This window comes from Pseudorca crassidens, chromosome 4 (assembly GCF_039906515.1).
Source record: "Pseudorca crassidens isolate mPseCra1 chromosome 4, mPseCra1.hap1, whole genome shotgun sequence".
NCBI lineage: Eukaryota > Metazoa > Chordata > Mammalia > Artiodactyla > Delphinidae > Pseudorca > Pseudorca crassidens.
The window spans coordinates 106481718-106507369 of record NC_090299.1 but is presented as its reverse complement, the minus strand read 5'-3'; the positions used below and the strand labels follow the sequence as shown (position 1 = coordinate 106507369).

The following is a 25652-nucleotide window of genomic DNA, read 5'->3' as shown; positions in this document are numbered from 1 at the left end:
AAGGGTCAGTTGGCTTATGAATTTTAAGTACTGTGATAAAACAGAATAAGTGACAACCTTGCGCTTGCTGACCACGGGAATGTGTTTATCCCCAAGGCAACAAAAACTTTGCCTCATTTGGCAAGATGATATTGTTGGACTAATAATATTTAGACTCTCCAAGAGCAAGTCTTAGAGTAAATAAATTAATTAGAAGTAAGCTACCAACCATTTCTAATGATCGGGGGGGAGAAGGAACTATGAGGACCAGGACCCGCTCTCTCCTGAGGACAGGATCAGGGGCACGTGAGGAGGGTGGGAGGAGTGGGTGGGCACTAAAGGGGAACTGCCCCACTGCCAGGAGGTGGAGGGCTTTTTGATGCATTGTGTTGATTCAGGGTAACCAGCATGTATATATACATATAAACAAAGATCCTTACTTTTGCTTTTCGGTTTGTAATTCCTCCTCCTGAGCTCTGCACAAGTCCTCATTAAGGTTGACGACTTGGTCACAGGATAAATGTGGAGAAATGTAAGTTCCATCTACTTGCAGATCATCAAAGCAAGGCTTCCTGAAGGCATACGAGTCATCACAGCAGTGACCCACACCAGCATTGATAGGCTCTGCCTCGTGTCTTCTGCATAAAGCTCCAAGAATTAGCTTTGCCTTCCCCAGAAAAGAATTAAAATAAGAGCCATAAGGTTTGTGGTCATTAATATTTTTTTTTATCCATAGAAAAATATTCTCAAATTCTAGTTTCCTGCTAATTTGGCCTGGATTTCACTGTCTGGGAAAGAGCAAGAGTGTCAGGTGAAACCTGGTTCTCAGCCTTGTCCTCCCTCTTCCTGTCATCCTCAAAGGTCAGTTCCCTTGGACCCGACCTCCCAATTCCTCCTCAGTGTGCAGTTTATAGACCAGTGTTGACTTGAGGCAGGAGTTTCTTATGCTCCATCAAATTCAAATCAAGTCTCAGGTCAACATGACTGCTAATTTGACCCAGATGCAAGACTGATGAATGCACTTCTAAAAAAGCTCAAATCCAATGTGTTTCTGTGTTTTATAACTGGACATCTGTAACTACCACAGAACTTGGTATATGATAAATCACCTATAAACACTTGTCGAATTAATGAAAAAGTGAATAAATGAATGGTGAAAGGAATCCCTGGATCTTATTTCAGTTGTCTCCTTCCATTTTCTTGTCTCCTTCTAGAACAGTCACCTTGCCTTGCTCCCAGGGTGTGTCTGATACTTATCCTGACGCTGTCTGCAAGGCTGCCTGTATTCCACTCTGAGTATAATGACCACACAAATTCCCTGTCACTTATGTATGTGGGGATGAAGTGACTGAAACCAGTGAGCATCAATATTTAATTTATGAATTTATTGAAGTAACCAAAGAGATCACTTAAAAACAAGGTTTTAGGAATATAAATCAAGAGTTCCCCAAGGAAGGCATGATTAGATAATAAAAATTTATAATAAAATAAAAGGAAGACAGAGCTGGATAATAAAACATTTTAAATCTGTAACCAAAACAACTATATTTTATCAGAAAAAAAAGACTAACTTAGTATAGAGGAGATGCTCTACCAAGAATATAGGACAAAGAAAGCTGTCACCAAACAAGAATTCAGTAGCGTTAAAATATACCACTTGAGAGAGACCTGGAGATGAGCATCCAGGTCCTAGAGTGATGTTCTCCATTGCTAGGAGGGAATAATTCATATCCCTGGAAGAAATATCTCTCAAGACCATCCCTGCCCTTCCTCTGATTCCATTTGCATGAATACCCATATCCTAATTCAACTTCCCAAGTAATGTGATTCAGGGAAAAGTGTAGCCTAGTTATTAGACCCAATTATTCTTGACATTGGGAAGACATTTCTCACTGTAAATGAAACCTGATATTCTGTCTAATGAAGGTAACACTTGTAAGTTTGATGTAAGATAACAGAAAATATAAATATTTGGTCTTTGACCCTGGTTCCTGACACAAAGCTCCTGGTATGCTTATAAATTGCTAAATGATAAGGGCATTAGGAGCAGCTTTTGTTCTAATGAGATGACTCTGAGTGAGCTCCTGGATGGCTCCTGGATGGGGGCTGGTCTCCAGAAAGACCAAGACATGATTAGAAGCTTGGAATTTTTAGCCCCACCCCCATGCTCCAGAGAGGGGAAAGAGGCTGGAAATACAGTTAATAATTGGTCATGTCTATGTGAGGAAGCCTCCATAAAATCCCAATAGTATGGGGTTCAGTGGGCTTTCAGGTGAGTGAACACATCCAAGCACTGAGACGGTGAGACACCCCAGCTCCACAGGAAGCTTCTGCACTTGGAACCCTCCCAGGTCTCACCCTATGTATCTCTTATCTGGCTGTTCTTCTGCATCTTTTTCATATCCTTCAATAAACTGGTAACTGTGTTTTCCTGGGTTCTGTGAAGTGCTCTATAAAATTAATTGAACCCAAGGAGGGAGTTGTGGAAACCTCCGATTTATAGCTAATCAGTCAGAAGCACAGGTGACAACTTGGACTTGTGATTGGCATCTGAAGTCAGGTGGGAGCAGTCCTGTGGAACTGAGCCCTCAACCCGTAGGATCTGATGCTATCTCCAAGCAGATAGTGTTAGAATTGAGTTAAATTGTAGGATTCCCAGTGCTTGCTTTGGGGAAAAAAAAAACCCCACACATCTTGTGTCAAAAGTGTTGTGAGTATGGTAATCGTGTGAGAGTAAAGGAGAAACACAAGAGGAAGCTGGGTGGTTTTTTCCTACACTTTTGATTAGTATGAGTTAGTCTAAAATCAGCAAAATCGCTTTTGTTGACTTGAAAATCCAGGGAATAGACCTTGGGATATGATCCAGGCAAAGGTCTGGTGAATCTGACATCCCCAGTTTTTGCAAAGTGATAGTCTTATTTATCCCTGCTGCTAATCAAAGACAATTGGCATGAACTGACCAGAAATAAATTCTCTTAAGGACAGAATTATTAGGTTCCATTGACAATTCATAGACGTGTCCACCAACGTGAGACTGATTGCTGGGGCTTGGAGTTCAGAACTTTTAACAACAGACAGACATGCAAGGATGCACTTACCGAGTTCTCCATGCAAACAAACTGTTGCTCATCATTCAGTGGGCAACATGTGGTGGCAGCAGCCGCCATGTTCTTCGTGAATATAACCAACTCCTGAGCAGATAGTTGTGGGGCTTTCTTAGTATAAAGGACTATGAGCCTGAAAGAATAATTTCCTCTTATTCCTGGCCATGGCTATGTGCCCAAAATGAAGAATTCTACAAAGTTTTCCTCAATATCTGACATTGTCTCTGATGTGGGATGAGCAAGTCATTAGATTGGGTTTAAGTCTATCCTTTTAGTTCTTGACCCAGTGGCTCAATGGCTTATTCAGTATACCTGGAATTCCCTTTCCACCTCACACATTGCTCCACTCTCATCCATCTTCTTTCTACTTATGAAGGATACTGTGATAGCTAATTTGGATGGCTGCAAAATCAGACTCATAGTAAACAGCTTCTGAAATAAATATATGCACAGGCCATTAAAGCATGTATGGTTGTCTACAACATGTAGGAATAGAAGCTACATGATCAGGAAACATGTCCTACTCTCATGGTCTCACGCCTCTAGTGGAGGAGATAGAGGAGTACACTCAGTGTAATGAGAGGAATAGAGAATGCTATAGGTGCACATAGAACGACATCTAATCCCATCCCAGGGAGGTCAGGTAGGCTTCCTAGAGGAAATGACATGTGAGCTGAGATCTGACAATAACTAAAAATGAGCCAGGTGAAGGGGAATGAAAGTAAGAAGGGAGCACTTAGAAAGTCACTGATTGTGATTTTTTTCTTAATTAGGGGGGATTGGGAATTGGAGAGAGGAGAAGGAAGAAAGCTTAACTATAGAATCAGATTTACATTGTTTTTAAGATAATTATGGTTGCTATATAAAGAATGGATTGGAGGTGGGCAAGAGAAAAAGTGAGGGAAGAAAAGTCCATGCCAGTAATTCAAGTGATGGCCTGAACTAGGAGAGTGGTAGTGGGAACTGAGGGATATGGAGAGAGATTTTAATGAGAAAGACTCTGCAGAACTGAATTTGAGGACGAAATGTCAGAATCATTTATTGCATTTATATTATAATGGAGTTAGGGGAAGAATTTAGCTACAGCATCCAAGGAAATAGTCAACCTAATCCAGTGCTTCTTAAAGTGTGACCCCTGGATTGGCAGCATCCCCTGGGTACTTGTTAGAAGTACAAATTCTCATGCCCCACCCCAGATTTACTGAATCAGAAACTCTAGGGGTGGGCTGTGTTTAACAAGTCCTCCAAGTAATTTTGATGCACTCTAAAGTTTGAGAGTCACCGGTCTAATCCTTAAGCTAGACGTTAGCAATTAAATACAACAGTAAAAAAAAATAATAAGCCAAATATTCTAAAACAAGAATAATTTTTTTGGATCCATTATTCTGGACATTTAATTTAAGCTCAATATTATGGGACACTGTATCAAACTGCACTTTTCCCCAATACTCTGCTTCTTTTTTTTTTTTTTTGAGTAGAGTTCCCTGTGCTATACAGCAGGTTCTTATTAGTTACCTATTTTATATCTGTTTCAATTTTAAGATCATTTTATCAAAACACACACACACACTAAACTGTTTGGATTTTTATTGAAATAACATCCACAAACATGTAGTGCTCTCCACCTGGTTTTGTGCATTCGGTTGTATATATATTTTTTTGAATTTTTGAATTTTATTTTATTTATTTTTTTATACAGCAGGTTCTTATTAGTTATCCATTTTATACATATTAGTGTATATATGTGTGATGAATTGGGAGATTGGGATTGACATATATATATATATACTCTGCTTCTTAATAGACTATTACAGTAAGATCTTAAAGATAACTGAAAATTGGCTTTTTTGTTTTTTTGATATCTTAATCTTTGAAATACAATGGGATTTACCAGGCTCTCTGCACACAAAGAGTTAACGTGTGCTCCCTCTGACTAAGGTGCCTATTTATCTCTACTCTTGATGGTGAAAATACTGTATTTGCTATATTGACCTGACTTGAAACTGATGAAGAAAACCTAGATTAGATCTCTGTTGCAGCCTTGACTCCAGATTGCATGCAAAGCCCCAAACTAAATGTCCAGGTGAAGGGTAGAGGGCTCCTGTGGGATTGCGGAAGGGCAGTCAGGGTCTGCCGGCTCCCTGACCTCTGGGCATTGATTGGAATCTGGAAACTGGCCTAAAAAGCAATGTAAAAGCACCCAAGGTTATGTGGACAACTGTCTTATCAAGACAAAGATAACTAGGTTAATTCTGAACTGAGTTTTTCCTTGGCCTCTGAGATTTTAAGGTTGAATATAGACTCTTAGCAACTCTCAGCAGCAGGAGTCAACAAAAACTCACGAACAACCACAAATTTGGACAATATCTTGGAAGCATACCTGTCATGGAAGTTACTATCTCCTAATTTCTCATGTAAATCACACTGATTTTTCACATGCTCATGGCTTTCACGAACCACTCTTTGAAACATCTCTTCCTGAAAAATAAAGATAATCAGTGTTTATCTATCGTTGCAACAATCTATCTTGAGGTAAGATTGCAAAACCATCTTCTGTAATAGTTTAATGTGACTGTTTTACTAAACCCAGGGTTTTATTTACTTAGTGAGTTTGGAAATGTTGAGAAAACACATTTTGCTGAAACAGGAATGGTCATGTACTTTGTGGAGAAAAAAGTGGGACAGCAAAGATTGATATTTAGTTTCCTGTGGTATGAACTCATTTATGGGCTTAAATGGCATATTTTACAAGCATAAAGCTAACCATTCATCAAGCCAAAAAGAGGTCCTTAAAAGTAATTTATAGATCTAAGTTTAATTGATCAGAATGTGTGTGTGTATGTGTGCATACTGGTTATTTTTAATAATACAGCATTTTTATGTAAACAGTACAGATATAGAGATATGGATGTAGGTATAGAAATATAGATACATATTAAGAAGTCATGGTTTAATAAAAACAAGTACCAGACTTGAACATAGTAAAGCACTCCACGAATACACGTTAAAGGGAATCACATGGAATTCTCAGAGCTAAATGAAAGTTCAAAGAATTCTTGAACAGTGCAAATAAAATTCCAGTGGGAAGATACGAGTGACCTTGCAGACTTAGCTCTTTGGTAGGAGCACTGGTTATCTTCTTAAGTAATCAGACCCAGTCCACCTGATCCTAATAAACAGTATTTGTTATAGTAAAAATTTTACCTGATTGGCAAACTGTTTGCCTGGATTTAACACTTAGCCTTGTCCTTACTGCCTGTGTGACATTGGACAAGTCACCTGAACCTTCTGAAACTCAAAACTCTCATCTACAAAATGTAGCTAGTACTTATGCCATTACCTATCTTACCAAGCTGTTGTGAGAATAAAATAGGACACTTGTTGTAAAGCTACTTTGTAAACTCTAAACATCCATGCTCCTATAAGGGGCTATTATCATAATGATGATTGTGGAGTCTACAGGTGATGCTATGAAAGGGTGCTAACCTACAAAAGACTAAGTCGCCTTCATTTAGCCTTCTCTCTGGGAACAGGAAGATGCTAGGTGTACCTGCTTGAGCTCAAACAGGACAAGAAATGCCTTCATCCTCCATCCCCACCCACTAATTAGCATAACAAAAGCCAGAACCACCTGGCTCCTGGTAAACTGTGGATAACAGATTGTCTGGTCAGAGAGTTGTAAGGCAACCGGCTTTTTCCATGTCAACTACACAACAGGAGCTGCTGACTGTGAACAGTATGATTTCTGGCCTGAGATAGGGACAGTTTCCAGGCCTGCTTGGTGGAAACCGTCAACCTTCCCCCACCCTAATAGGCTATGCTTTCATGCTACCTGCTACCATGCCAAGCAAACTTTAGAGAAGATTGCACAGAGTTGTTTTCATAAAACACAGAATCTATAAGGCAGTGACTCACACAGAAAGTTGCTGCTGTATAATGATGTGGCCTTTGGTTTAGACAGAAATCAAAGTTTTTGTGTAGTGCTTGCAATTAGAAAGAACATGCATAATCATCTTACAAAAGTACAGCACTACTAACAGCATTGGACTTTTCCCTATGTTTATAATCACTTATGAGAAACAGGTGTAAAAAAAGGAATTTACCCCATGACTATAGCATTCCAGAGGATTTTCTAATTTACAGCATTTTCCCAGTAAGTTTTGATATACTGTATCCACTCTTAAAATCACTGGAACTGCCAACTCTGGATGTCTTCTTGAATATTCATAAAGAAACCTGTAAGCACATGAAGAATATCAGAAAGTAAACACTAAATTCTGAAGCCATAGTTTTCTTTCAAAAGCCACCTATGACCATGACATTTATTCAATATTTTAACTGACTTTAGGTATTTGAAAATCTTGGGAGGCTGGCAGGGAAGTTTTATTGGCTAGATTTTGAGATAAGGAAACCAAATCAATAAAATTACGTGATTTTTCCAAAGTTACACAGTAGTGAGTGGCAGATTCAAACTTGAACCTAAAACATCCTGACAAGATTTAGTTCCTGGCTCAGGGTCTCTCCTTACTTTTACTAGAAATTCATTTCAAGTGTTTGGGTGAGAACATTTTCTTGATGACCTTTGAGGCTAGATTTTATAAATATTACAATTTTTTTGTAAGACTGTGCTGACTAGGTATTAAATAACCATCTTCCCCTGTTTCCCACATAAGCCTTCAAGCATCAGTTGTCCATAATCTGCACGTTCTTCTGGGTTACAAGAAAGAGAAATTTGGACTCTAGAATATTTTCAAAGGAATCATAGAATTGCAGAAGGGACATCTGAAGTGATCTTATCCAACTGCCTCAGTTTACAGTTGGAACCCAAAAGTCTGGGGAAATTAAGTGGCTTGAACTGCATTTCAAAGCTGATGCATGACCAAGCTAGACTGGAACTCAGGTCTCACAACTCATAGTCTAACGTAATTTCCACTAGGAAGTTGTGCCTATCGACTTTTTCAATACTAAATGCAAGTTTAGGGATAAGTGAGTTCAGGTAGTGACATTTACTTTTATAAGCCAGTGTCAAATGTAATTTCAGAAATATAGCTAAAGTCAATCTACAGAAAACTTTGAGGAAAATTCAAATTCTTATGTTTTGTTAGAATTTAGCTGCTCCAAATAATACTTCACAAAGTGACTTTGGAACTATTTCAATCACTCAGTAATGTTGTCTTAATATTATAATATATTGAAATCAGTTTGCTTTATGCCCCAAATAATTTGCACTTCTGATTGGACACCAGAGATGTTAGAACTCCATCTCTTTAATCTTGTAATGCCACACTATGGCTTTGAGAGTAGGTATTAAATTAATTAGAAGAGCTGGCCAGGCATACCAATCTGAAACCCTTACTTAGGGATGACTCTAAGTCCCTCAGAGCAAAGCCTGCACACACTTGACGCTCACTGTGTTTTTTAAAATTCGTATATTAGTTGTCAACATTTAAAAATCAAGAGACTTCCAACTTCTCTCAAAATGCAGTTGATCCAACGACCCAAAGCCTACATTCCCATATGGTTACAAGTAGCTAGAGCCAAATAGTAGCTGCAACCTTGGACTCCACAAGGCATCTCCTCTCAGCCATTTAACCATTCACTCACATCATTGGCTCGCCTCTGTCATCATTCAAGTTTGCAATCTCTCCCAAAGAATCCATAAATACAATATACCATTACTAAGATTTTACAAAAAGCCGTATTACTCTTGTAGGAAGTCATCTTGTTTGTCAGTGAATTGTTTGCATACAAACTGGTCTTCTGTAAACCTGCTAAGTGGCAGGGATGAGAGATCAGGTTTGTCATTTTCTGAGTTGATAATGCATTCCCCTCGGAATGGTTCTGGCAGTTCACAGCATGGAGTGATCTTGCTGGATGGTGTAGCCTGTTTAGAGCAGGTATAGTTCATAAGCTGGCTCTATAAACATAAAAGAGCAGTAATTTTTGATGACTTCATTCTGAACTTATTTCTTTTTATTGTTATCAGTAGAAAACCAGAGAAAAACTTGGCATCTTATATTGCTTTTTCCATGGCAAACTGCGAGACCAAAAAAGGTCATTTATAGTGACTCATTCTACTAAGAAACCTTCTCTATTTGACTTTACTGAAGTGTCACAAGTTCTTCTAACATCTCTTACAGAACTTAAAGAGAGACAGACGGTATTATTGTTTTCAAGTTTAGCCCAACAAAATACAAATGAAGAGTTTTATTACTTGCTACTGTTGTTATCGTTCTGGGATCCCAGTTTAGAAAACATTTTGTCTCTGTCATTTTCTATATACATTACTGTAATATTACTATAAAACTTACATATTTACTTATATATACACATACAAAAATAAGTACATGTGTGTATGAACAAGCTAGTCTCTATACTTAAGGAGCTCACAATCTAGTTGGAGAGTCAAGTAGTTAAACAAGAATAATAATGCATTATAAAATAAATTGTTAGAGAAATGCACGTGTTATATTTTGGAAGAAAAAAGAGAGATTGGCAATCCAGACTGGATAAAGGTCAGAGTGAAGATCTTGAATGATTTGAATCTTGAAGGACAAATAGAAGTTAGTTGGAAACAAATGGAGAGGAAAAGCATACTAGAATTATCCATCTTTATATAAAAGAGTCTTAGATGTGAAGAACATGGCGTACATGGGAAATGGTATATAGGACATTTTGAGCTCATTGGGAAAATTTAGTTGAGATTAAGATTAAGGGATCAGGAGAGAAGAAGAATGTACTGAAGATCTAGATCTGAGAGTGGTAAATTGAAGCTGCATTGTGAGGTCAGGTTGAGACCGATAAGGGAGAGTGTGTACATTAGTTAAGTGACGAGCCTGCTCTCAGTGGCTTAATAGGATCCAGCCTGTTTCTTTCTCAATAAAGTCCTATTGAGAAGGGGAGGTGTATTGCCTCTGGGCAGTAGTTCTGAGAACCAGGCTGACAGAGGCCCTGTCATCTCCAACCTGTAGATTCTAACACTGACCTCAGATTGGGTGTTTTGGACAGGAGATTTTATAGGCCAGGCCTAGAAATGACATAAATCACTTCTGACTAGGCTCCACCTAGTTGTGAGACTGGAGTAAATGTCGTTTTCCAAGAACTCTGTCTTGGAAAAGAACAGTAAATTAAATAGTCTCTTTGCAAAACTAATTACTTAAAGGAGAAAACATATATACATGGGGGGGAAAGGAGGTATAACTACATAATTGATGTTTTTAGTTATCAAATAATAATATTGTCATGTAGAACTCTATATTTCTAAATGAGAAAGTGCTAATGAAGGAGATTTTTTTAAAGGAAAATGTATATTTTAAAACCTGACAAAAATAAGTACAGTTGATTCTCATTACTCACAGTAGTTATAAACACTGAATTCATGAATATTGAATCATCTACCCTAGAGGAAATACAGAACAAGTTTTCTGCAAGTCTCTGGCCACATTTTCGTCAACAGATCAAGACATAACCTTATTTTGTGTATGTTTCTGTTTAAAAACACCTTATTTAATATAGAGTAGCCCCCCCTTACCCACAGGGGTTACATTCCAAGACCCCCAGTCAATGCCTGAAACTGCAGATAGTACCAAATCTTATATATACTATGTTTTTTCCTGTACATATATACCTATGATAAAGTTTAATTTATAAATTAGGAACAGTAAGAGGTTAACAAAAATAACTTATAATAAAATAGAGCAATTATAACAATATACTGTAATAAAAGTTATGTGAATGTGGTCTCTCTCTCTCTCTCTCAAAATACCTTATTGTACAATTTTAATGCCTTTTCCACCTTAATTAAGCACTTATCATGCACTGTGGCCAAAACTTTGGCAGTTTGAGGTGTGACAGCAAAACTAACATGAATTTCTTTTTCCTTCTTCACAATTTCACAGATAAAAGATTTGTTCTTACCATTGATCTTAGCAACCTCAGCATATGCATATGATTTTTTTTTTCTCATTCCTATTAAGTTGAGAACTTCCACCTTTCCACTTCAAGGGTACACTTTATGGCTTCTCTTTGGCAGATCCAAATTGCCAGCATCACTACTCTTGTGCACTGGGGCCATTGTTAAGTAAAGTAAGGGTGACTTGAACACAAGCACTGTGATCCCAGGACAGCCAATCTGATAACCTATATGGCTGCTAAGTCACTAATCCCCGAGAAACGCTGGACAAAGGGATGATTCACGTCCCAGATGAGATGGCACAAGATGGCACAAGATTTCATCATGCTACTCAGAATGGTGCACAATTTAAAACTTGTGAATTGTTGATTTCTGGATTTTTCTGTTTAATATTTTCAGATGAAAGTTGACTGTGATTAACTGAAACCTCAGGAAGCAAAGGGGGCAATAAGGGGGACTCCTGCATATGGGTGATTTATTCACATTGAACTCATAGCCACCAGCACTGTTCCTCATGCATGAACAAAGCTTATCTAAAATACATATTCTAAAATAGAACTACCATACGACCCAGCAATCCCACTACTGGGCATATACCCTGAGAAAACTATAATTCAAAAAGAGTCATGTACCACAATGTTCATTGCAGCTCTATTTACAATAGCCAGGACATGGAAGCAACCTAAGTGTCCATCGACAGATGAATGGATAAAGAAGATGTGGCACATATATACAATGGAATATTACTCAGTCATAAAAAGAAACGAAACTGAGTTATTTGTAGTGAGGTGGATGGACCTAGAGATTGTCATACAGGGTGAAGTAAGTCAGAAAGAGAAAAATAAATACCGTATGCTAACACATACATATGGAATCTAAAAAAAAAAAAGGTTCTGAAGAACCTAGGGGCAGGACAAGAATAAAGATGCAGACATAGAGAATGGACTTGAGGACACAGGGAGGGGGAAAGGGTAAGCTGGGACGAGGTGAGAGAGTGGCATGGACTTATATATACTACCAAATGTAAAACAGATAGCTAGTGGGAAGCAGCCGTATAGCACAGGAAGATCAGCTCGGAGATTTGTGACCACCTAGAGGGGTGGGATAGGGAGGGTGGGAGGGAGACGCAAGAGGGAGGAGATATGGGGGTATATGTTTATGTATAGCTGATTCACTTTGTTATAAAGCAGAAACTAACACACCATTGTAAAGCAATTATACTCTAATAAAATAAAATACATATTCTTTCCACAAGGCACATCACAGCTTCTAGGAACACTAGACAACACTTCAGAACTATACTCGGGCCATTGTAAAGAGCTAACTCATCAACAAAAAGCACAGAAATGCAGAAAATATGGCACTTAATAGACTGCAAAAAGAACACCTATTTACAGTATGAGAGCTACAACAAGAAGGCAGAGAGCATCACCTTGTTCTGTTCTAGCTGGAGCCATGCACATGTGGCAACTCAGATTTCCACTGCTCTGAGCATGCATAAATCTGGGAATGACCACAAAGTGCTGTGAGTATTGATTTGGGGGTCACAAATAAATTTTGGCATGTAGGTGAATTCTCAAGTATAGAATTCATGAATAATAAAGATTGACTAAAAAAATGTTTAAATAAATCCATAACAAAAGAAATGGAGAAGCTGTCACATCAGTTTGTATCTCCATCCCTCCTCCAGTTTCACAGACAAACCTGAAAACAGGTAAGTTACAGTGCTATTTAAGTTATTTCAGAGAATTCGAAAGGAAAAAAATTCTAATTCATCTTTTAGAAGTTATCATAACTGGATACCAAAACCTGATAAAATATGTGCCAAAAAAGAAAGTTCTAGATCCATTTCACATCTAAAGATAAATGCAAAATTGTGACATATATATATGGAGAGAGAGAGAGACACCATAGATATAGTAAAATGATATTGACTTGAGCAATGTAAAAATGGGTAAATATTAAGAAATCTTTTAATATAATTCTTCAATGGATAAGTCAAACAATAAAAATCAAATGATCATCCCAAGAAGACAAAAGAATATTTACTAATGTTCAGAATCCATCCTATTTAAGACAAAACAAGACAACCTCTAAAACAGAGTGAAACGTCTCAACACATAAAAGTATCTTTGTCAAGCTAATAACTCTAAACCTGTTTCCTTTATAGTCTAGAATAAGAAAGGAATGCCAGAACTACCTGAAGTTACTTTATATTGCTTATTAATACTACCTAATACAATTAAATAACTGGAGATTGTTCTAGCATTCCTGTCATAGTATAGACAATAACAGGAGCTGTTCTAGAGTTACCAGTTTGGCATGGGTATTGTTTATGTGTTAAAGGATTTTAGAGATTTTTCTTTTGTTTTGTTTTAATACCTATGGATAGGTCCCAAAGTTCCCTGTAATTTTCACCTAATCGTCATGCAGATAGGATCCTGAGAGCCTATCCTAAAGAGCCAGCACGACTTCTAAGTGTATAGGATAGTATCGTTTCCAGTATGCGTTGAGATTCTTGCCATACGGGAAGTAATCCAAGAAGCAACTTTATATTGTCTATCTCCAGGATGGAATTGGCAGTAGCAGCCACCATCTTTCGGTCAAGCACTGACCAAACAATGGCCAACTGCGATGGCTGCCAAGGGAAAGCTATGGTCCGACCCCAACTCTCTGTTCCAGCAAAGTAGACATTTGAGGACTTAGAATCTTAGGGGTTCTACTGAGTGTTCGATTCAATGATTTTTCTATTTTAACTGATATTGTTACCCACATTCCTTAATCTATGTGTAATGGGGCAAAAATTGTTGGGGGTAAGGATTTCTGCCCATAAGAGTCATAGATTCCTCACTGAAATCATGATTGTAGTCTTTATTTGTTTCTGTTTTATTTTTTATCATGATGAAAATTATTCAGTTTTCAAACTTGTAGAATGAATAGGAACATACTTGTAACTTGTGATTTACTAAAACGTTATCAGCATTTTAACAGCTACAATTTTTTTCCTTCTCTGGGATTTTGAGACTTTACATTTGGACGTGGGGCAGGTGAGTTCTATGCTGTCCATGCCCCAGCCCTTGTCCCTTGACGCCACATCTTTGCTTTTGGTGGTTTCTTCTTTCCTCCAGGCTGATAAGGCCTGAGGGTATAGTTTGCAATTCTAAGACTTTCTAGAGATTCAAAGATGAATGAAATACAATCTCAATTTGGAAGAAAATTAGCAGCCAGCTCTAAAAATTTAAGAATAAAAGAATAAAGTAGATAGAATGAGGAAGGAAGGAAGGAAGGAAGGAAGGAAGGAAGGAAAGAAGGAAAGGAGGAAGGAAGCAAGGAAGGGAGGAAAAGAAAGAAAAAAATTGTTTCATGAGAAGAGAAGAGAGACGAGGGGAGACACCATTCTGTTGGTAATATTGAGAAATGATAATTACTTTTTTAGATTCATCTATACCACCCTCACTTTTATTTAAAAAGTACAAGTATTTTAAAGAGTTTTAAGAAAAGAGAAAGTCTTACTCTGCCAAGCACACACCCTACTGTATTTCCTTCACAACAGATCTGATGCAGATTTTTAATATCCATGGCCAGTTTGGCAATTTCAGAAAAGTTAGCTTTAGGTTGTTTTTTAGTCAACAGAACCAATTCCCTGGAAAAAAAAAAAGTACATTTTAAACAGTTTTTTGAATTCAATTCTTTCTAAAATTAGTTGTAGTTCATTGAGTAACCAAAAGAATAGAAACACAGTTGCAAATGTAGGATGAAGACAGTTGTATATTATAAGTGCTTTCTTTTTCTACAGTGATAGAACCCAGAGCCATACAAAGATGTAAATCACAAAATGAAAATTATTCACTTCATAATCGTGTAAATACAGTCATTTTCATCATTCAAATTATTGCTTAAAGTAGTTGAGTTGCTTAGATAGGTAATTTGGGAATTTATCTGACCTGACTTTCCAAATAAAATTCTTTATCAGAAAGATAATAATTGTAAGAGGTTTGGTTCTCCCTTGTCCCTCTCTGTTGACAACTGAAAAACATCCCTGAAATTTTTCTAGAAATATGAAAAATGGGCTTGCCTTATAAGGAAAACTGAGCTTCCAGGCAGCCCACTGTTATCCTAAATTGGGGATGAAGGTGATATAAGGGAAGATGCATGTCTTCAGGGGTAAACTTGGGACAGAAACACAATCTGGGTCCAAGATACAGGCACACTGAGTAGCATCAAATTCTCCTCCCACCCCACACTCCTCTATCCCCACCTCAAAAAACACCACTCACTTTTTCTGTCCTACATGACATTAGAGCCAAAATATTTCTTATCTTCCAAGAGAAAAATACCTTTTGTCCTCCAGCCTTTACCATGAAGAACTACTAAGTGTGAGCATCTGAATGTACAGAAACTTTTGTGCACTGGAGAAGAGCCTAAAGGATTTGAGCTGATGGAAGAAGTTGATAGAGGAGATATCAACCCCACAGGAGATAGTGGGTAGAGAGGAGGACTGTGCAGTTTCAGGCACAGCCCAGTGTGCCCTATTGAACAGGCAAATAGCACACGTGTAGAGAAAGGAACCAGATTTGCATGGAGACATTAGCAAATGAAAGATAAATGATTTTTCAAATGAGTTTAATCAAAGAGGGTGATACAAAGCAACAAAGTCCACAAATCTAAATAGGTAACTTACACTGCTTTTGCTACTTTGTGGTTGAATTTAATCCCAATCTCACATAAGTGGTGATGCCTCAAAGATATTTCTCTAACGTATTTTCTGATGGGTTCTAGCTGTAATTAGAAAACCGTCTCATCAAAGAACTATGGTAACAACAGAAGAAGTTTATCTCATGGTTAGTAAAGAAGAGAGAAAAATAAACATCAAGTATCTCCTCAAAATTAGAAAGATTTTATTGTCTTATCTATGAGGCCAAATGTAAAAGCATAATTTGGTGAAGGTTCTGTTTTTTTGTTTTTTGTTTTTTATAAAATAGCATCTCACTTCCCCAGAGATTGTTTGTCCCAGAACTTAGACATTTGGCATATAAATGAGAACAAGAAAGTGGACAAACAAAAATCCAGGGAGCCACTAGAATAAATTTTGATAACGTCTTACAGTTGTATTTTGGTTTTATTCAAGTTACTAGCCCTGTCATCCTGAACATGTCCGCAAATGCTTATCTATGATATATGTTCCAGTTTTGCAATATATATTAATGGAGCCCCCCCCAAGAAAACATTTATATTCTTTAACCCAGAATTTTGACTTTTGACTTCTAATAAAAAGCACATGTATTTAGGTCTCTAACCAAAACTATATATTCAATTTGATCACAACAATGTACAAAATAAAACCTGTGAATGAAAAAAATGAATAAAAGGAAATATACCAAAATTGGTATTTCTGTGTGATTGGAGAATAAACAACATTTTAAAATTTCAGAAAAGCTCTATATATTCACTTAAAACATTATATTGACCATATATTATTTTAACTTGGGGTAACAACACCTTACAATGCTTTTTTTTAAGAACAAGTTAGATAATGTATACAGAGGCAATATTCAAACCACAAATCTGGCACAACGATAATAAATTATACTTTATAATTAATTATAATATAATTATTATTTTTATTCTTATTTTGTTGTATTATACTCATTTGAAATCAAATACAAACAAGCTTATCCACTTCTTCACAAGAGAGTCTGTGAAGGCTTAACTCATAAACTGCATTCTCTGATCATAGATACAAGTTTTACATGATTGGCTATGCAATTTTCTCTGGGCAAGGAGTAATAACTTCTTGAAACAGACACCCTGGAGGCAGCAAGACTGTAAACATCACAAAGTGAGGGAGAGGAGAAAAGAACTCTTAGCTAACTTAAAAGCATCTGCTTATGCTTAGTATGTGGATGGACCTAGAGACTGTCATACTGAGTGAAATAAGTCAGACAGAGAAAGACAAATATCATATGATATTGCTTATATGTGGAATCTAAAAAAAAATAGTACAAATGAACTTATTTATAAAACAGACACAGAGTCACAGATGTAGAAAATAAACTTATGGTTACCAGGGGGAAATCGGGGTTGGGGGGTAGGGATAAATAGGGAGATTGGGATTGACATATACACACTACTATATAAAAAATCGATAACTGAGAAGAACCTACTGTATAGCACAAGGAACTCAATACTCTGCAATGACCTATGTGGGAAAAGAATCTAAACAAGGGTGGATATATGTATAACTGATTCACTTTGCTGTGCAGCAGAAACTAACACAACATTGTAAATCAACTATACTCCAATAAAAAATTTTTTTAAAAATTATAGGGGCATGTTATACATTAAGGAAAAATTTCCTCTGAAAGGGTTAAGATTAAGAAAACTTTGAAACAAGTTACCTAAAAAAAACTCACCTTCATGAAAAAGTTCATTCTTCCAAAATGCCAGGTAATGAGACCTAAGTCTACACAATCACTTGTTTTTGTTGTTTTTAATAATATGAAGCCAACAGGAGGAAAAAAATGACTGTCCTGCTTAGGAATTCAGAATTGGCTTCTGAAGGAATTGGAGATGACTAGGGAAAGAAATATATATAAGTAGCTTTAATGATAATCGCTGCGATTATTGAGTACTTAGCATATGTCAGACTCTTTAGATACGTTATTTAATTTCTTACACAAGGTAGATGATGAGGAGCTCAACAGGAGAAATAGCTTTAGAGGAATAGACAAATGGGGGTTGAGAGGAATATGAGAGAAATTCTCACTGAGGAGATCAAAGAAAACAGCAAGGAAGAAGCAGCACTGCCCTTAGACTTGAGGAATTCATCAAAACGATTATCAAACTACTATTCATTTCAGCATGACCTTGGGGAAAATCCATCTGGTGTGCCTTCTAAGGATGGCTATTTTGTGTTGATATTTAGAACCTTTAATGAACATACATAAAAAGTACTTTTATCATGGAACTAATCACCGATTTATGTCTATTCAATGAAGGAGAAAAAGCCACACAGTTAAAATTAAGTGTGAGGCTAACTGTATTTTCCAAAGATGGCTATAATAACAACTTCTATCCCATGTTCTTCTTACAATGAGCTTTCGTTACAGTATATTTACTTTCCCCTTCAAACTGGTGACATTTTATTATATTTCAACCAATAGAGTAGAGCAGAAGTAACTTTTGAATCCTGATCATAAAAGGCCATGCAATTTCTGCTTCATCCACTAGAAAACTCATTCTTGAGACTTTGGCCATATGTCAGCAGTCCAGTTTCCCTGAGGCTGCCATTCTGTGAAGCAGCCCAAACCAGCCAAGGCAGAGAGATCACATGGAAAGGCCCTGAGATAATATGAGGAGAAAGAGATGTTGGACCAACCCCCAGGTACTACAGACCTTCAGAGCCCCAGCCATTGACTGCAACCCCATGAAAAATCAGTAGCCAGAAAAGCCCAGATGAGCCCTTCCTGAATTCCTGACCCACTGACACCATAAGAGTACTAAACTCATTGTTATTGTTTTGAGCCACTAAATTTTGGGGTGTTTTGTTATACAGAAATAATAACTGGAATATTAAATACTTACTATGAAGTTATATTTATGCTAGATCATGCTTCTCAAAATTGAAGGACTATAAGAATTGCCTGAGTATCTTGTTAAAATGAAGTCTTCTTTAGCAGGTCTGGAGAAAAGCTTCAGACTGTATTTCTAACAAGCTTCCAGGTGATGCATATGCTACTGGTCCATAGTCCACACTTAGCATAACAAGTCCCTAAGTAAGGGTTGACATATGAATAGCTTACCTTTATCTGGAAGCATTCAGTCTTATTGTCTTCTTGGCAACAAGACCGAACAGCTGTTTCATAGCAAGCAGACATGGTCAGAATAGTGGGTCCATACAAGAATGGATGCTTCCTAGAAGTTTCATAAATGTACCTGTAATTTGACAGATACAAAGCTATATAATTTGGAATTCAAGAACATATGCTGACACTGTTTCTTAAAAACTTAGGATTCATTTAGTTTTGTTGACCTGAAATGTCTAGAATTTCATGGTGACAGAAATAGGATAGCACTGTACTTAAATGCATCAAAAGTTCACTACAGAGAGATCACTGTAAGGTTAGACAGTGCCCATGAAGTCACCAACTGTACTTTCTGGACCAGTAAGTAAAGAAAATCAGTAATTAAAACTTTTCATTTTTATCTAAGTAGTAGGAGATAGAAAGTTCAATAGTCTAAACTGATTGTAAATGGAGAATTGTACACCTGGTGAAGGGGAGTTAAATTTAGAAGCTATTGGTGGGTGTTTACACTCATTATAGAGCCTGGGCACCAGGCCTGCCTTTCACTTATAATCATATCTCCTCACACTAGTCCACAAAGCTTACTCAAATTATTTATGCCCCACCTCCCCACACACACAAATACCCCGAAAAAGTTGACATTGCAGACAAAAACCGGCTCAATGCTCACATAAATCCACTTTCTTTTCTTGTGTTCACAGGAAGACTACTTTTCCAGCCTCTCCTGCAGTTAGGTGGGAACATATAACTGAGTTCTAATCAATGAAATATGAATAAACATGCCATACACCACTCCTAGGTTTGGCTAGTAATTACTTTGCACAGTTCCCTAGTCTCTCTCTTTCTTTTTTGCAGTAACCTTGGAAACACTTGCTCCAGATGGTATAGCTCCAAGATGGAAGGATCTTGCACTCCTGAGTTACCCCTTGAAAGAGTTCCAGAGTAGCCAATGAAGACAAAAAGCCAAAATGAAAGTATAGTTAAGTCTTTAATCATTTTGGGGATAGTATAAGCAAAAGGCTAAACTAGAGGAAATGCTGACCCCCGCCCAACCTCCACCCTCACCCCCCTTACTCTTGGAAGTTCAGTCAATAGAGTTGTTACATTTCAGCAAAGTTTCTCAAGCCCAACTTGTAAAAAAAGGAAAGCAAACTGACATTATCAAGATACAACTGCCACCCAAGATAAGGCAAAATTCCTGGTTGATAGGAAATTTCATTGGAGCCATTCAATATCTCTGCTCTCTGTTGGGTACTATGCTAAACTAAGAGTTCATTTTTGTGCTGCAGTAACTTAGTTCCCATAGAGGATTTTCAGTATGAACTAATCTAATTTCAAATCTCCAAAGGCAAAGCTGAACTTAGTATAAGGAAAAAGCTTTCTAATAATTAGAGCCATTTAAAAATAGAATGTCCCTATTGCAAGGTAACAAAGGGTCACACTTATCTTACAATGATCAAAACTGTTATTGAAAATTCCTTAGATAATCCAAAGATACAATAACTACTGTTTGGTGTATCTGTATTCTATGCTATCTTTTGATAAGACTGAAATAGCAGACTTTTCCTCTAGCTTTGATATGTTACTGTTTCTTTGGTTGAGAACTAAACAAAGTTGTTGACATAATTATGAAGCAAGTAGTTAGAAAATTATTTTTCCCTGAATATTTATGGTTGTATGCACATAAGTTAAATTAGCATATAAATAACTCCTTGATACTGACTTAATCGTAAATGTTCAAGAAGAGATTAGATTCACTGCCTGAGTATTGGTTAGATTTCATAATCTCTGAATGCTCAAACTTGATTTTACAATGCCCGAACATGATTTTATAAATCTCACCTAGAGTGGCTAGCACTTCATTTAATAGGTAGCCAAGTTCATATTACAGTTTCCCATTTGGTTGCCCCTAATGTCAGACCAGTTGGAACCGGCCCAATCCTTTATCTCTTAGTCCTTTCTCCCTAAGTGACTGGGGCCATTTAATTCCTTCCTGAAGGCTCAGTAACTTCTGGGGCAATTCTGCCCATGTATAGGTGAATTAAAAGTGTTTACGTTGTTCAACATCAAGTCACCCTGTCTGCTCATTCATTTCTGGTTTAGAGTTTCATGTCTAAAATCTGAAATCAAACCACCACCATGCCTTTTGCACTAGATCCAGCAATCAGATCTTCCCCTTTTTCCTAGTGTCTGAGTCTGTCTTGACCAGATGGCCAGAACTGCATTCCTTGAGAACTGAAGCTTTGTCCTTCTCTTGTCATTTCTACCTCTCTCTGGTTTTGGTTTCCTGCCTCTAACTTCCTCATACCTCACTCTCAAAAGATAGACTTCTGTGCTAACTAGGAAACCAAAATATGAGCTCACCTACCCATGGGCTATCATGCCATCCACTCCAGGTGGAAATTACAGAATCAGAGTTCTTGAGTAGAAAACTCATCTCTGTCCGATCCGCAAGTATTACTTATTCCTAGGTTCCCAATGACAGACTCTATCTCCATGCCTATCAGATACCCCTCCGGCTATCCCTTCGTGAACCTCCCAAATACTAGCCCATTGCCTGAGCTATTATCTGCTCTCTATTCCCAATACTCTGTTTAGTGTCCTTTGCCTACTAGACTGTATTTTTCAACATCATTTGCTACTGGTCTGACCAACCTAACCTTTGAGGAGATGGGTCTCCTCTTACAGATCCTAGTCCTTTTTAATGTTTCATGGTGCAGACATTTTCATGCCCTCTTGGGTTTACTAAGACTATGTTGTCATTGTGAGGGAAAAAAATAAATTGTAGCTCAAATTTTCATTTTACATAATCAAGCTTTGGGTACTCAGAGACTTTTATATTAAAACAAAAGATCTGTCTTCAAAATTGGAAAACACTCTTTTTCAAAGACCTGGCAAGGAAATATGACTTACTTCTCTTTCACTGGCACATGATTCTCTTTGTCCATCTCACAGATCTGCTCAGGATTTGAAATTTGGGATATATCACTGTAACCTGCAACATCCTTTTTGTATGACAGGAAGCACTTGTGTCTTGCTGAGTTATTTGTATTGCAACAGTCAGAAAACACATGTCTGTCAGCCAACCCTTGGTTATTGCAAATATGCTCTAGGAAGGTAGTCATCTGTAGGAGGAAATAGTAACTTAAGGGAAGGCACTTGTGGTCTACATTTCTAACCACAGGAAAGTTAAGGAATTATATAGAAAAGGCAACTGAGTGCTTAATGTTATACTCTGTATCCAACAGTCCCTGGACATAGCTCTTTTGAGTGAAAGCCTTTTAAAAGGTTCTTAAGTCTAAATTCCCACATGCTGGACATTGGCCAAATAGAATTTATCATTTTCTCCCTACCTATGTAAGTGCTTCATTTTCATACAGTTGAAGGTATTAAAATAAAGGTAAGCCAAAATGTCCAGGACCTAAAGAAATCAAGGTATTTTTAATAAGAATTACCCACCAAGAAACAGCTCTTAGTTTGCTTTCCTTGCTTCCTCATTGTTTTTAGTTGGTTTCCATGGGAGCTTATTTTAAAAGTTAAACTCTGAGGCAATGTGTATTCGGTGTCAAATATTCAAATAGAAATGTAATGATTCAGTTTTCAAGTATCTTTGAATGGCAGTAAATGTGTGGGATGCTGTAAACCTCAAATGACATATGCTTCCAGATTTGTGGGATAAGGGCAGAAAAAGGTCATCTTTGGAAATGGAAATAAGAAGAAATCGATATAAAATAAGTGAGGCTAGCCACTGGCAAAGGAACTTCATTTAAAGTGTGTCTCTAATTAGACTAATGATTTTTCTATGACTACTTAGAGTCTGGTAAGAAAAAAAAAAAGGTAGGTTTTAGCCCAAGAAGATGGAGTGAAAAAAATCTATAAATAAAAAAGAAAATTATTTATTTGTATTTAAATTGTTGATAGGAGAATAACTGATATAAAAATATGTAGATTATAAGAATATGTTAGTTTTTATCAAGAATTTTTCTAATCACAAGATAGACATATTTTATGAGATGATAGTAATTTTCAAGATTTTCTACTAAGTGGGAAAAAAGCCTATAATAATATTCACTTTTTTCTTCTTTTTTATATTCTCTTAGAAACTTTTAAAATCAGTACGTTAATTTCCCAGAAACCTTTATATGAGGATGTCAGACAATAATATTCTAGTGACAGAGACAGAGCAACCGACTTAAATTAACAAATTGGCATTCTAGGGTATAATTCATTCTCTTGAGCATTTAGTTCTCAGAGTCTGATCTCCCAGATATGAAATGATAAAATGTAAGTTTATAAACCTACAAAGATTATATCTTGAGTGTGACACATGTACATATTGTTGCCTTAAAATCCCTTGCCTAATTATTCAATCATCCCACTTCATAACAACATCCTTTGTTTGCAATTTAGTTTTTAAAACAACAGAGAGAAAAAGGCAGAACATGATTCACCTACCAATTGGTGACAACATTCTGAAGGTGATTCATGTGGCTTGAGGCTCTTGCACTTCTCTGCAAGATCTAGCAATTCTTTAACTATGGTTTGTACTTTTTCATAAGTCAATTTCTGAAGAAACTGTGCAACCATAATACTAGTGCTGAAACAGAACACTTGTGTGAATGCTGACGATAGAATCAAACTCTTTTCCTCCATCAATCTTGTTATATCACTGCCCTACTCCCCCCCCAAAATAATTAATATGATTTTACATTTCAAACAAAAGAATACTGATAATAAAACTCACACAGCTCTTAAGTTCTCCTCTAGATAATTCTGGCTATTAGAGTGCTGCATGGCTGAAAAAAAATGAGATTTTATTTACAGAAGAGGAAATTTTCCAAACTGAAATCCCCTTTGACAATTCAAATCTATATTTATTCATTCATAAATTTCCAGATTTATTTTTGTTTATATCATAAACCAGAACAAATTATAAGAATATATCTTTTCTTTTATTTAAACTGTATTCTGTGAATGATTTCTTTCTAGTCCAACACATCATGTAGTTGAACCGTCATTGGCTTACAAATAAGTTGCACATACCTGTATTGATACTTCTGAATTAATTAAACTTGACTCTTTGGTTATCTCTTATTAGAAGTTACTAGCACACGCAAAGAACACTAAGAAAATTAAAGCCTGGTATTAGGAACAAAAGTATAAACATTAACACTTTGCCAGGCTTAATTTGGCAAAGACAGTAACTCATACATCTTGGATTCGCTCATCATCTTCATCATCTCCACTCACCACATACACATACACATGCTCTCTATTGAAAACAGTGTCTTCCTTCTAATATCAATAGCTTCAAAAGAGCTTAGCAGCTATCTATTTAATAAAGAAACCATTATTATTTACATATGAACAAGTAAAGGCTTTGGAGATAACATTCTGAGTTCAGCTTCTAGCTCTGATACTCAATATGGCCTTGAGGAAATAACTTAAGCACTCAGAGGTTCTGTTTCTCTATCAAATGTAAATAATTTCTACTACATTGGGTGGTTGTTAGGATTAAATGAAAGCCTATGTGTGAAGCATTGAGCACAGTGCCTGGCACTTAGTAGGTACTGAATAATGTAGCTCATGGGATTATTCTTGCTACTATAAACACTATTGCTCTATCTAAAATCATTTATCCAATTTTAAATACAAGTTTGAAATATGTCATTCTCTGACCTAGAGTGGAAGTAAGGTGGAAAATGGAAAATGAGATCTTCCTGTGTGTGTTGCTTCAATATATCAATTCTCTTTCTGTATCTATTCCACAGGTTAATTTCTAGCAATCTTCAATGACTCTACTGACAGTGATGAGCACTGAGAAAGATAGCCTTTCCATGTATATGTTAACAGTCATTATGTTTCATCTCCTGGCACATGGCTGTATAGATTGTAAATAGGATTCCCTACCTGCATCTAGTAAACTTCTCTGAAGAGTCTGACATTTAATGGAGCTGAAGAAAACAAGCAAAGATATGGTTCTAACAGTCTTCATTATTTCAGATGAATCTTTATAGAGTACATTCTATCATTTGAATTGAAGAATCCTTTTATATTCTTTCCAAGTAATTGCTATTAATAATTAACGTTTTTCTGGTGAATGTTTTTCCACCTTGGCCACTATGACCCTCAAACAATTACAGAAATTCACGACAATGAAGAAATATTTTTCATAGATAGCATTCATTAAAGAATACTGGATTTTAAAATGAGTCATGTCGGGGAGGGGAGGAGCTTCAAGATGGCGGAAGAGCGAGACGCGGAGATCACCTTCCTCCCCACAGATACACCAGAAATACAGCTACACGTGGAACAACTCCTACAGAACACCTACTGAACGCTGGCAGAAGGCCACAGACCTCCCAAAAGGCAAGAAACCCCCCACGTACCTGGGTAGGGCAAAAGAAAAAAGAATAAACAGAGACAAAAGGATAGGGACGGGACCCGCACCAGTGGGAGGGAGCTGTGAAGGAGGAAAGCTTTCCACACACTAGGAAGTCCCTTCGCGGGCGGAGACTGCGGGTGGCGGAGGGGGGAAGCTTCGGCGTCTCGGAGGAGAGCACAGCAACAGGGGTGCGGGCGGGGGGGGGGGGGGGGGGAAGCGGAGAGATTCCCGCACAGAGGGTCGGTGCCGACCGGCACTTACCAGCCCGAGAGGCTTGTCTGCTCACCCGCCCGGGCGGGCGGGGCTGGGAGCTGAGGCTCGGGCTTCAGAGGTTGGAGCGCAGGGAAAGGACTGGGATTGGCGGCGTGAACACAGCCTGAAGGGGGCTAGTGCGCCACGCTAGCCGGGAGGGAGTCCGGGAAAAAGTCTGGAGCTGCCGAAGAGGCAAAAGACGTTTTCTTGCCTCT

General features: G+C 37.4%; 1 protein-coding gene across 1 annotated transcript in view; it reads right to left on the bottom strand.

Annotated features, from left to right (window-relative positions):
* Nucleotides 1-24807, bottom strand: part of LOC137223796 (alpha-fetoprotein-like) — a 38817-nt gene extending 14010 nt beyond the window's left edge. The window contains exons 1-12 of the mRNA XM_067736256.1: nt 24711-24807; nt 23545-23596; nt 23256-23397; nt 21714-21925; nt 18798-18930; nt 15677-15774; nt 14509-14638; nt 8789-9000; nt 7187-7319; nt 5464-5561; nt 3078-3216; nt 420-646 (exon numbers count right to left, since the gene is read on the bottom strand). Coding sequence (XP_067592357.1) covers nt 420-646; nt 3078-3216; nt 5464-5561; nt 7187-7319; nt 8789-9000; nt 14509-14638; nt 15677-15774; nt 18798-18930; nt 21714-21925; nt 23256-23397; nt 23545-23596; nt 24711-24795 — 1661 coding nt within the window. The 5' untranslated portion in view covers nt 24796-24807. The remainder of the gene's footprint in view (nt 1-419; nt 647-3077; nt 3217-5463; nt 5562-7186; nt 7320-8788; nt 9001-14508; nt 14639-15676; nt 15775-18797; nt 18931-21713; nt 21926-23255; nt 23398-23544; nt 23597-24710) is intronic.
* Between the last annotated feature and the right edge of the window lie 845 nt (nt 24808-25652).